Below are 13,006 nucleotides of genomic sequence, written 5' to 3' on the forward strand. Positions count from 1 at the left end.
GGATGTAGGTGTGGGATGGGTGAATTCATGTTTCTTCTGCATTTTCATTTCATCGCTATCTCCTCTGTTCTGTCTTCGTTGTACCTGCACTGTCCGCTGAGTGTGTCGCAGCTGACGTCGGGGGAGACGACACCAGGCCGAGAGCAGTTGCAGACCTCGCACCCGACCACTGGATGGCAGCCGAACGTCTGCGGCTCGCACTGGGTGCAGTCTGGGCGCATCGTCCTTGGAGGGCAGATGCAGTCACCAGTCACCGGCTCGCATAACCTCGTACCACAGTTACAGGCTGCAGGCGAGATGGGAAACATATGGTTCATCGCAGAAAAGACAAAAACAATCTCTGCTGTTTGCAACTTTAGTAACAGGACAGAGGAAAAAGCAAAGAGATAAATCTATTTTCCTTGAATCATTTCAACTTACAGCAGTCAAACCAGATCAGTTAATACATAACAAATCATTTTCTTTATTATTTTTAAAAGAAGGGCTGAAAAGCTCCACTAATTTCTCTTACAGCTGATACTGGTAGAAATTTTCTATTCCTCTTGACTGAGCATTTGATTTTAACATTCTGCCCATTTACAGGTTTATAATTGTATTTTTGGATCTGCTAAAAGATGTTTAAGTGCTTTAATGATCAAATGACACAAAGTTTTTTTTCATATTGTACATTGCTGTAGCACCTGTTCTTTGCTTCTGTCTGAAATGCTCTGTTTTAGCTCCCTCTCTTTAAGGCTTCTTCCTAAAAAGCCTGATCTGCTCTGATTGGAGATTTTGACTACAGCAGGTCAGAATTTTTGCACTGAGTTGTAATTAATGTTAACTGAAGGGGGAACGTTTATTGACTGTGGTGTGACATTTGTGAGGGAAAAAAACAGGCCTACATTTATGATACATGTAGAATTAAATATTTGTTATTCACATACGTCTGCAGTTGGGGAATCCCCAGTATCCCGTGGCGCACATGGAGCAGTCTCGTCCAATCACGTTTGATCTGCAGTGACACTGGCCGCCGAACTGCTCGCAGGTGTCGCTCTCAGCTCCGACCTCGTGGCAGGCGCAGGGCATCGCACCGTGGTTGAAGAAGGCAGACAGAGACACCGCTGAGCCGAGGCAGAACGGAGAGGCAGACGATGGACTGGACGCGAGAGGAGGAGAAGGAGGAACAACTATTTAAATCCTACTCTAAATGAGCGATGTATTCTTTGAGTAATTCCAATCAAAGGGCCAAAATGGCTCACTACACACATATTGACTCATTTGCCTGTTGAGATACTGACTTGATGAAGAAGCTGTTTTGGCCGCAGTTGCTGATGAAGTCGTATGATTTGTCCAGAGGCTCTTCGTTCAGGTAGCTGGAGCTGTAGCTCGCCTCAGGGACGACAAGCACATAGTCCTGCAGAGACACAGGATATTACATATAATGAAAGATGAAGAAGGTACGACAAACAGAGAATATTCTATATCTGTATATTAGATTATGAACATGAGTCTCTCTGATTCCATCTTGAAGTGAAGAATCAAATCAAATTACTTCAAAAATTATTTCTGTGGGCAAACCTCTTACATGCTCAATTTATGTTGAATGTGAAAATTCTAACCAGTAGCAAACAGTCAACAGGATTGAAATTAGGCTAAAAGCTGTTTCAGGAATGCTTGAAATGCTGTGGATACACTAAAAGCATGTGAACCACTGGCGAAGTAGATGTTCCACAGAATGCATCTTTTCAGTGGCTACAAGATATCATCATGGATCACAATTGTTGCACCCCGCACTGTGCTGAGAATTTACTAAAATTTCATCAAATGTGTATAATATGTGTAAGTTAAAAACTATGGACTGTAGTAGCCTCTGTAAGGGAGGAAGTCATTTAGCAAAATGAATGCTCATAGGGCGACCAAGATGTGGAGGAAGTCCTGATTGATAGAAAGTTATCAGCTCCTATTAAAAATCACCGAGATGGAGATCATACATGCTGTTCTGAGGTCTGGTGAGACAACGTTCATTGACTACAGCAGAAGCGTAGTGAGGCAACAGTCATTTCAAAAACTCAGTGTAGCCACGTTGTTATAAAGTCTTTCACACAAGATCTGAATGCAACAATGGCACCAGAGAAACTGAAGCAAAAATGTGCACTGACTTTAGTGGTTTTATTGCAATCACTAATGTAAAAAAAACTCCCAAAACTCTGTGGTACAAGTGTGATAAAGACACAAAACCTCAGGTTACAGGTCAAAGATCGGAAGAGGATGCTGGCTAACAGAAGAGCACAATCATCTTCATAACTGAGTGTAACTGAAAAGCTGGAAACAAAAGCAAGGTAGTCAAACTTACCAGCCACAGAGTCTTGCCAGCAGGTATCTGCACTGTGAGGAAGACCTCGTGGTCGGTCACATCCAGAATGATCTGATTCTCAGACACCAGGACGTTACGGCAGCCATAAGCGTGGGGACAGAAGGATGCGTTGGCTTGGCCTGAAGCACAGTGTGACTCATGAAATACTGGGCAAAATTTAATCAGCACGTTCTTTCTTAGCCGCCCCTTAAATCTCTGCTGTCAAAAATATGGTGGAAATTACTCTAGTTTTCTTGAATTTTTCTTTCCTTGCATGCTTGCATTCAAAAGTTGTTCCATTTTCGTTACTGCTATGCACATACTGTTAGTTCTTTATTGTTTTGGATATATACTGCTTGCAGACTCTATATTTCCAACACTCAGTACGTGTTCTTACCTTGCCAGATTCGGCCCCCGTTAATGTAGACCTGCACAGCATAGCTGGGGTGAAGAGGCTGGTGATAGTGGAGGATGAAGACGTAACGCCCAAGGGTATGGACACGGGACGAGTATGTTGCTGCATTCTAGGTATGGAAGAGGAGATGGCAGGTTCTTCAGTGCAACTGCAGCTACAACCTAAGTTCAACAGCTTTACATGCATTGTATTTTGTTGGTTTAATATAACAATGCATCATAATGTGTAAAATAGTCATTAGTTTAAACCTCTAAACCCAAAAACCTGCCGGCAGGTTTGACAGAAAAACGGTGAAAGAATCAGTAAAAAAACAAAAACCTTTGTGCTTTTTGTTGCAACCAGGAAGCCATCAGTAATTCAGTCACATGAGAAAAATTCAGGTACTTTTCTACAAAGCTGGGAGAGAATTCTCACATTTTCAACTTTCCAGTGGTCCTGAAACTACTCATCTGTAATGTGCTGTTCCGTCAAGAAAAAAATTAAAACAAATCTAAGCTGAAAATCATGATATTTCTTCAGAATTGCTGTATTCCACATTTTCATATTCAAAAAATTGCCAAAAAAATGCAGTTTTGTGATTATCAAAAAATTCTGTGTTGCTCTGCAAAACCATGAAGTCATGAGTGACTCAGTTGCAACCAACAGTCACATAAGAAAAATTCAATTCAGAAAGTAGTAAAATATTGTTAGTATATCAAATTACCATTATTTTTTCCAATATAGGTAACACCTGTGGGCACTTTGAAAAATGTTGCACATGTTGACTGCAGTTTTAAAAATATATGTATTTTAAAATAAATAATCAAGGAAATTCTTGTATAGTGTTTGTAAAATTAATGACAGAAATTCCACTTTTCAAATAATCTAATGACAATACAACTTTGTTCTACTACACAAAATGTTTTTTTGTTTTTTTTTAGTTCTCTCTACTTATAGTCATGATTAAGATTCAAACATGTGAGTGAACAACCAAGTACAACATGTTCATTAACATCTGGTAGGTCTGCACTGACTCTGTGCTGCATCCTGCATACCTGCAGAGAGTCCAGCCGTTGGCTGTTATCTGCCCCGAATGGAGGTTTGTCTCCTCCGGTCCAGGCTGGCTCATCCCTCTGGTAGAAGGGCGGAGGAGGAGCTGCTACAGGGGAGGCCAGGATGGGCTCCTCCTGCATGGAGGAGCTCTGGCCGTCCTTCAAGACCAGAGAGTCTGAGGGGGTCTGAAAGCGTGAGGCGACGCAGGAGGAACTGGAGGGACAGAAAAGATGGTTCTTTTATAAAACCTGTGATTAATTATTTAGTGGTTCTAAAGGCATGAACATTCATAACATGCTTCTTTACCTGTCAGGTGAGAACTGTCCGTGAGTGCTGATGCAGTGGACTTTAGGTTCAGCGTACTCCATGGTAAACTGGTCTTTAGGCACCAGGTACACTTTGTACTGATGACAATAAAGAAAAACACAGGTTTTAAAAGAAGTATGCGCTGCTGCTGAAACAAGTTAATAGCAGATTAATAACATTAGTAACAAAATTTAGATGTCATTTATCAAAAAGGTGGAATGAGACATTCTAAAATGTGAAGATTAGCTTGGTTTTCTAATCTGTGCTTCTTTGGTTGTTTAAAGATTGTTGAGCTGGAAAAATAAGTCACTTCAAGTTAACTCATCATGAACAAATGCATATTCTGTACATTTCCCATTTACAGCATATCCAGGATTCACTATGTCCCATATTTGTTTATTCTCATCACATTTCAGAGGCATTTGAAGCCATTTTTGAGTTGCTTTTTTTTTTTTTTTTTTTAATTGCACAAGGGCAGAGCTAATTTACTTGAATTTATGAAACCAAATGATCAGCTAATCAATCTTTTCAATAAACCTGCTCCCAGTATGCACACATATTTTTACTACAAAATGTTACTACTGTCATTATTAAGTATCAAACATGTCTTGTTTATGCTCCACTTTTAAAGAAAGGCAGCTATAGTCACTCTGGCGGTCTGTACTACTGAGTGACTGGTGACATGTATGAGCTGACGACTGCTGTAGCAGCTGTTTAAATATCTTGACATATTTTAATAATGTTGTGAATGTAATTCACGCCAGAAACCAAATGTAAAAATATAGGAAGAGAAAACATTGGACTTCAAAAAGAAAACAATCTTCAGTCATTCTCTTTGTGAGTCCTTTGTCAGTTAATCCCCCTGCATCTCAAAACCTTGTTAAAAAGACATGATATCTTAAAGAAAAAAGACAAAAAAGAAGCATTTATCAGAGCCAGAACCTGTGCAAACAGAAAGAATTGTTGGATTTACAACTTTACAACCGTCTTTTTCTTCTATCAAGAACCAGTGGTGAAATTCTGCACTCCTCTGTATAACCGTGAAGCCATTAGAGACTGACACTTTTGCGGTAAACTTGGATGAACTGCAGGCTGTGTTTACATTATGCAGTATATGGTATATTGTTGTCTTTTTGAACACACTGTTAAGTTCTCTACTTCTTGTCATGGCTGTGTTTTTTCCACAGAGGTGCAGAGAAAAATGAGCCCACAGTGAGAAAAAAACGGAACAAACACAAGCAGAAACTCCTTAGGGTTCAGCAGTAATCCACACTTGTGTTTTAGGGGCAACAAAGGCTCACAATCTAATCTTAAAGACTCTGTCATCAGATGATCGTCAGGTGACCGCTGTTCTGATCACGTGACTTGGGAGCGATTCTCACCAGGAAGAAGCTGGCTTGGTCAGAGATGAGCTGGACCTCCGCGTTGGTGGGGAGGGAGAAGACCGCCACTCTGTTCTGGTCGTCGATGGCCACGGCCCGACACAGGAAGCTACGCAAACACACACACAGACTTGACGATTAAGAGCTGTTGACACACTTGACGAGGCGGCAGACAGTAACGGTAAACCGTGAACCAGATGAGTCCACAGATTATAGGTAAACGCACACACTGCAGACACAACAAACACAGCGTCCTCTTTCTCATTCCCTCTGACACACAAACACAAACATCCTCCCGCCGACTGACTCATCATCACGTCTGCTGAATTTACCTCCGGCTGCATTCTTTCATGCATTTGTAGCAGTTGCTTTTCACTAAAAGCAGACATTTTTCGTCAAGTTTTATAGTGTGTGAGTGCATTACCCATCTAAGTTGCATTAAGACCAGTGAAATTTCTCAGTAGAAGCTACGTTTAAACTGATAACTGCTGAAGACTGAGACAGATCTTTCTCATACCTGTATTTACAATGCAGCAGGGTGACACGGTGCTGGTGTGTCCGTGCACCCGGCATGTTGACAGCGACTGACAGAGTTTGCGGCAGTTCTTCTTCGCTGGAGTACTCGACCACCAGAGCGTAGTCACCCGGAGATGACAGACGCAATCGCAGCTCCACGTTGATCTGCGGCAGAAGGGAAAATACACATGTTTAACCTCTTCTCAAAGATGCTGAATCAAACAAAAATCTCTGAAATCACTTTTCTCATTTTTAATTTTTCCTACTTTATTTTTTTATTTTTTATTAAAAAAACACAGATCTTGCACAAACTCTTTCTCTTACATCGTAGCCGCTGCAGACAGCCATGTCCGGATGGCGTGGGGTGACCTTCTCAGTTGGGCAGGGCCGCGGCAGGTGGTTGTCATTGCGGCAGCTGGCGTCATTGCCCGAAATGGAGGGGAAGGAGTCCAGAGACAGATACTTGTACAGCAGACAGCTGGACGGACAGATGACAGACACATAGCTCAGAGAAAACAAACAAATCTAAACATTGTTGTTTTTGTCTGTTCATTCTTTCCTCACAAGGTCAGAATGGTAAGATTTTTAGGGTGAGCTTATTTTGATGCACTTCTCATCCATAAACAGAAGGTTTTGCAGCAGGAAACGGATCAGAACTCGCCTTGTGACCAAAGGTTGATCAGGTCTTTGTGATTTGTGACGTCAAGTTATAGGATTCCCTGCCAGAGGACCTTGGACCCCCTAAAAATCTTCCTTTGATAGGTTAAAACCTTGAAAACCTTGTTTTATCAAAAGGTCTTTTTATTTTTAATCCACATACGGGTTTGAAAGACATGTTATTATTATTATGTTTTTTATATGTCCTTAAATTGCGCAATGATATCAGAGCCAGAAAGTACAAAAACTGAAAGAATCATCAGATTTTCACCTTTCTGACGGTCCTTGAACTACTCATCTGTCACATCCTGGCCTGATTTTTTTAAAAATCAAAATCACATTATTCTATATGCCTCATATAGAAATTTGCAAAACATATATCGTTTAAGTTCTGCGCTCCACTATGAGAGCCTCATCTGTGCCCAACAATCACTTGACTTTTTGGGTGAATTCGGCTGAACAGCAGACTGTATGTAGACAGAACAGAGAAGAAACAAGTATGGACACAAATTAAAAATGTAAGTTGTGAAATATTGATCCACCATTATCCCTAATAATCCCTAAAAATGTGACAGGAACAAAAAATGCCCAGAAACTGCTTCAGGTTCAGACATTTAAAGAAAGCACCTCTTTTAAACCCAGTGGCTGGTTTGAGGGTCCATACTATTGATAGGTTCTCGATTTTCTGTAAGTCAGTAGTTTTCTTTCACTGACTGAGCAGCTGAATGACAGTTCAGCAATATAACAAATGCAAATAAATATGAGCAGTTTTACTTGTGGCTGGCCTCAGGGACAGAGCTGTAGGTGCATGGCTCAGTGACTTTGATCTGCAGGATGGGCGCTTCATAGTAAGCACTGGGCAGCAGAACGAGGTAATCCTGGAGGTAAAACAGAGAGTGAATACTATTGTTAATTGGTGTCATAGAAGGAAATCCTACATTCACATTGTCAGCTTGTGCCAACATGTTCATGGCAGTTTCAGTTGACAAAATGCATCTTATCTCGATAAAATGCGTATGTATGCGTAAATAACAACAGATGTGCAGTGTGAGCGTCTCACTAGCAGGATTCCTTCAGCCTCTATAACGACAGTCCAGGTTCCTGGGTTCAGCACGAAAGGCTCCACAAAGTTGTTCTGGGGAACGTTGACGAAGGTCGGCTCCACACTGGGGGCAAAGACGATCTGTTTGGACTGCTCTGAACCTGGAAAAAGCATAAAATTCATGGCGTTCTACGATAATACTTTGATAACAGTGACAGATACTGAAAAGTGAATACTGCTCATGCAACGAAGATGAAAAATGCTGTCTAACAGGTTTTTCAAAAAAATATAAAAATACATAAAAATGCAGCTTCAGAGTTACAAACATTGGTCTCTTCTACTGTCAAAAACACAAACATTAATAGTTTCTTGTGATTGGTGGTGACCTACCTCTGCGGTTGACCTGATAGGCTGTAATTTTACCGTTGGAGGTATCACCCTCAGAGTTTACATATCTGAGGATGAAGCGAGTCAGATAGACGTCTGCCTCGCTCACATAAACCTGAAGCTTCACTGCAGTCTATAGGGACAGAGTCCAAAGGGAGGAGGTGGGAAAAAAAGAGTAGGAGGGAGAGAATAGGGAGTTTGGAGGGTAGAAGGCATGAGTTTTTGTTCTTAAATCCCTGAAATCTGCACTGATCTGTGGCCCTGAAGGATGAAAAATGAGGAGGCCGCCACCAATTAAAAACCAGCAACCATATGATAGTTGCCTCCATCAACTGGCACATAGAAACCTGACAGGAATAAAGGATGAGGAAGAGGAGACGGTTGATGTTAACACATGAATAAGGCCATGTTCCAATCAAGTCACAATTTTTCATTTATGAATTTAACTACAAATCCAGGTAGGAAGGATCAGAAAACCCACAGGGAGATTATGGAGGTCGTGAAGATGTTATTTGAAAAAGGTAAAACCTGTCCTCTGACAGGTATAGCTGAGATACTAAGCAGCAACAGGTGGCTGCAGATTTGTATTAGGGATCTTATGATATCAAGAAATTGGTAGTCGGTACCAATTAGTAATCAAATGATTTGTTTTTTCAGGACCAATAACAATACTGATTATTATCACAAAGTTGAATAATCTATGAATCAGAATGTAGAATAATGAAAATTCTAACACAAAACTCTGGTAAAATACTGTTGTCATAATTTGTTTTCATCTGTTTGTTGTTCGAGTGTTTTTTTTTTTTTTTACGTTTTAGTTAAGCTTTTACATTTGAAGGGACACTGATGGAGAACACGAGTTGTGTTCCTAATCACATACTTTTTCTTTTTACTTAAAGTTCGTACAACAGTGGCCCTCTTAAAGTAAATACTGTTTCATGCAGTATGCATACAATTAGGATATTTTCAAAATTTTTAATGAGTGACTGGCCTGGCCGATAACTGGTTGATCGGTTCCGTTCAGGTGGGCAATATGGACACAATCCAGTGTCATAGCTCAACTCATTTCATATCATACAGAGGACTTGTTGAATCTCAAAACCATCGAAGTCCACTGTGAGATTTTAGCTCATCTCCCTGCTTAATAATTAACCCGCTCATAACAACTCACTGTCAATTTTGCAAGAAACTGCAGATAAAACATTGATTCACCTACTAGTAACAGGGCTGAGAGACCTTTCTGATGCTAAAGTTTCCCAGCTGGAAGTCTGATTTAAAAAAATCTGAATTTCTGACTTGTATTGTTGGAACGCAGCCAAATTGTGAAGTAAACAGACAGAATGAGCAGTAGAGAAGTCATTCCTCTTCCATAACATCTTATTCCAATGCTGGAATCAGTGATGGAAGGCCAGAAAAGAGGAAGAAAAGCACAGTTTTTGTTCCATCCCAGCACTTACAGTTACCACAGTAGTAGTTCCAGCCATCCTCTATGACTGACACCCTGCCCAGAATGTCCGACACCCCCCAGTTGGCATAGCGGAGCACCACATGGAAGAGGTCTGGAGAGCTGACCGACACCGACAGCAACACCTTGGACTGGCGGGGGGGGGGGGGGCAGCGAGCGAGGCGGCAGAAACATGAAGGAGGTAAAGGGGAAGTTCAAGGAGACAAGCAGGAGATAAAGAGGAGGCATAAGAAAAAGAAAGACAAGGGGAAGAGAAAGATAGTTCATGGTGGAGATAGTAGAAAACACCGACACAGACAGAAAAGTCAAAAGCAAGACCTTAATACCATTACCTTTACCACTAAAAAGGGAAACAAGTAGCCATTTGCAAATCCACACACCCCAACATATTTCTATTTGGATTTTCACTTTCAGCACAAACTTCTGAAGTTCAGAAGTTTAAAAGGTCTGTTATCTGAGCAGAACTTGTTTAGGGTTCAGAAGGGTAATGTACGTTGAGAAGCAAAAAAAAAAAAAAAGGTAAAATATCTAAAATGCATCTCGAGATATGTGTGCTGAAAAGTAATTCTATCCAAGAGAAATATCCCTTTAAATGTCCCACACATCAACCACAGATCAGTCCGTCTATTTCATGCAAGAAGAGCACAAACAATGGGCCACAGCAACAAAAGCATCTTTTCAGAAAGTAGACTGTGTAGTAAAAATCACACACATAACATATACATGCTATGTTTATTGTGTGCAATGTTGATCAAAGCAAATACAATAATTGGAGTTTTGGATATAGTCTATACATTATAAACCAACCCTGCACTATAGATACTGTCACATCCAACTGTGTAAAGAGTTTTGTTCCTACCTGAATAGGGGACATCTGGGCGTAACCTCTCCAGCTGAAGTCCGGGAACTCCAGGAGGTTGTAGCCGAATCGCACCGGCCGGCCATCCAGCATGGTTCCCTCCTCAATCTCAAACTTCAGATGGTGGAGGTCTGGGAAGAAATGATCTGCACGAGGTCTGCAGAGACAGTGGAACCATTTAGAAAGTGATAAAAATAAAAGCTTATATGGCAACAAAATGATCTAGGAAACAAGTTTTCTCAGTTGAAAATGTTATTTATGTTATAGACTTTATATTGCATGGCACATAAAAGTGTTTATGACAAATTTTTCAACCAAATAGAGTTTACAGTATGAATTAAGTACAATAATTAATCATCATGCATTAAGGGATTTTAAAAAAATCATCAGTCATCAATCAGTAGCAACATTGTGAGCCAATATGCTCTACCTCTGCTCATCATATAGAGGTCCTAACATGTGTTTACTTACAAGCAACTATTATATATTATTAACTAGCTTCTTTCTCCTGTAGTTCAGAGTTTTCAGCTCTCACCAAGCCACCTAGTATTTGTTGTTTGTTGTCTGTCTGTCTGTCTGTCTCTCACTGCTATCCTTTTCTCTCTCCCCTCACCCCAAGTGGTCGAAGCAGAAGCTCACTCTCCCTGAATCTGGTTCTCCTGCAGGTTTCTTTCTCTTTCTTTCTCTGTCTTCTTGTTGTAAAGTACCATAGTTTCACTCTCCATGTCAAATTCCTTGTGTGTGAGCTCACTTGGCAATAAAAGCATTCTGTATTCTGTAAGGTTTTGACATTTACATTAGTAAAGGAAATTTGAAAACGTAATCTTCTATTTCAATATGAAAGAACTTTAGGCCAAAGCTAGTTGTTTTAAAGTGTTATTTAAAGAACAGTGATTTGCCAAGTCTTCATCATCTTGATTGCAGTCTCATTATTGCATTATTAACCACGATCAACCCCAATATTATCCCAAATAAATCAAGTGAACATATACTCACAGGTTACACTTGGGTCCCTCCACGTTGGGTCTGCAGCGACACCGGCCGTTCCTGTCTCCACAGGACTGACCTGCTGAGCCTCCAATGTCACACTGGCAGCCTGAACACACACATTTCGAATTACCAACCAAGCATCACAGCAAATCAGGATTTCCCCTTAGAAGGAAACCTGCAGTGACTGATTCTCCATTGGTACTGCAGAGCACTAACCCTGGCAGCCGAAGTAGTTGTTTTCCTGCAGGTTATAGAAGCCGTCTTTGCAGGTGGAGCAGGTTCCGCTACAGGCGTTGGGCTTACAGTGACACTGACCAGATTCCTGGCAGAAAAAAAAGAGAAAAGAGATTATTACTGCTGGCACAAGTACAAGGCTTTGTATTACTAAACGAACCAGAATCAATTATTATATCATCAGTAACCAACCGACCACAGATTCTATTATTTCTAATAATACAATATCTCTTCTGATAATTAGGAAAATTAAAGGAAATCTTGTTATTGACTTCCCGTATATTTCCGAGGAAGGATATCGCTCACCTGTGCACATTCTGCAACGCCGCTCACAGTCCCAGCGATGTTACACTCACAGTCTGCAGGAGAAACCACACAAACACATTTTAGTTCATCTATAAGTTCCATTTTTACGACATTCAAACTAGTTAAACGTGCAAGATGTGTGTGTTTGAGGAATATCTCACTGGAACATCCATCGGGGGTGTCAGGGGAAAGGTTCCAGTGCAGAGGTTTACATTTGTCACAAGCTGGGCCCTCCACATAATGACGGCACTCACATTGGCCCTAAGAGAAAGATTGACAGGAAAATAAATCAATAAGTACATTTATATGTGACTGACATACCTACAATCTACTTGACTAAATGTTTCCTGCTATTACTGCAATAAATAGGACACAGTGGCTGTCAAAATCAATTTAATGTAGAGTGTATTAGAGAAATTGTTATTGCTGCCTATGTCTACATCATAGAGCTATTATGGGAAACCAACAACCAGAAATCCTGTTCTGATTTAAATAAATAGTGGACCCGAAAATAGAGTAATGTCAAATGTAAGCCAGTTAATGTTTTCATTTAGCTTACAGATCAGGTCTTTCAGGGAATGTTACAAACATGGCAGGAGCACTGGGAGCAGTGCACTGCAGCACAAAAACATTACTTTGAAGATAATGGTAGTCAAATTTAAATCTGGAACAGTTTCTGATCCTCAAAGATTCAACAAAGTTTTTTAACACTGATTTCATTTTAAGTCTTTTAAGACATTTTGTATCACTTTTGTCAAAAGCAATCACAAAATTTCATCAAATTATATTTGCAAGAATCAAACAAAAACGAGACTTACCACGGGTCGCTGCACTGCGTACTGAACAGAGCCAGCAGGGTGACAGGTACCAGCTTTGAGGGATAAAGAACAACAGAAGACATCCCTTAGGTAGTTGTACAGGGTTGATGTGCAGTTGTGTGAATGTAGGCACATACAGTTGTTGCTGTTTTTGAATTAAAGTGTAAAACACAGTCCCCATTTATAAGTTGACTGAATGTATATATTATTTTATTAACCCTCTGTTCCCCAAAAACGGCCAGTGAGTTTGAAAGCCATGTTATCA

The 13,006-nt window shown here is 40.5% G+C and overlaps 1 protein-coding gene across 1 annotated transcript in view; it reads right to left on the reverse strand.

The window, feature by feature from the left end:
* Positions 1-13,006, reverse strand: part of lama5 (laminin, alpha 5) — a 130,584-nt gene that overhangs the window by 34,404 nt on the left and 83,174 nt on the right. The window contains exons 17-35 of the mRNA XM_008280023.1: positions 12,742-12,794; positions 12,085-12,184; positions 11,924-11,976; positions 11,600-11,705; positions 11,390-11,489; positions 10,394-10,550; positions 8,073-8,202; positions 7,701-7,843; positions 7,415-7,518; positions 6,308-6,461; positions 5,985-6,148; positions 5,468-5,576; positions 4,086-4,183; positions 3,782-3,992; positions 2,730-2,856; positions 2,333-2,472; positions 1,278-1,393; positions 924-1,135; positions 85-286 (exon numbers count right to left, since the gene is read on the reverse strand). Coding sequence (XP_008278245.1) covers positions 85-286; positions 924-1,135; positions 1,278-1,393; positions 2,333-2,472; positions 2,730-2,856; positions 3,782-3,992; positions 4,086-4,183; positions 5,468-5,576; positions 5,985-6,148; positions 6,308-6,461; positions 7,415-7,518; positions 7,701-7,843; positions 8,073-8,202; positions 10,394-10,550; positions 11,390-11,489; positions 11,600-11,705; positions 11,924-11,976; positions 12,085-12,184; positions 12,742-12,794 — 2,479 coding nt within the window. The remainder of the gene's footprint in view (positions 1-84; positions 287-923; positions 1,136-1,277; positions 1,394-2,332; positions 2,473-2,729; positions 2,857-3,781; positions 3,993-4,085; positions 4,184-5,467; positions 5,577-5,984; positions 6,149-6,307; positions 6,462-7,414; positions 7,519-7,700; positions 7,844-8,072; positions 8,203-10,393; positions 10,551-11,389; positions 11,490-11,599; positions 11,706-11,923; positions 11,977-12,084; positions 12,185-12,741; positions 12,795-13,006) is intronic.

The sequence above is a fragment of the Stegastes partitus genome, unplaced genomic scaffold (genome assembly GCF_000690725.1).
Source record: "Stegastes partitus isolate 25-593 unplaced genomic scaffold, Stegastes_partitus-1.0.2 Scaffold179, whole genome shotgun sequence".
Classification (NCBI taxonomy): Eukaryota; Metazoa; Chordata; class Actinopteri; family Pomacentridae; genus Stegastes; species Stegastes partitus.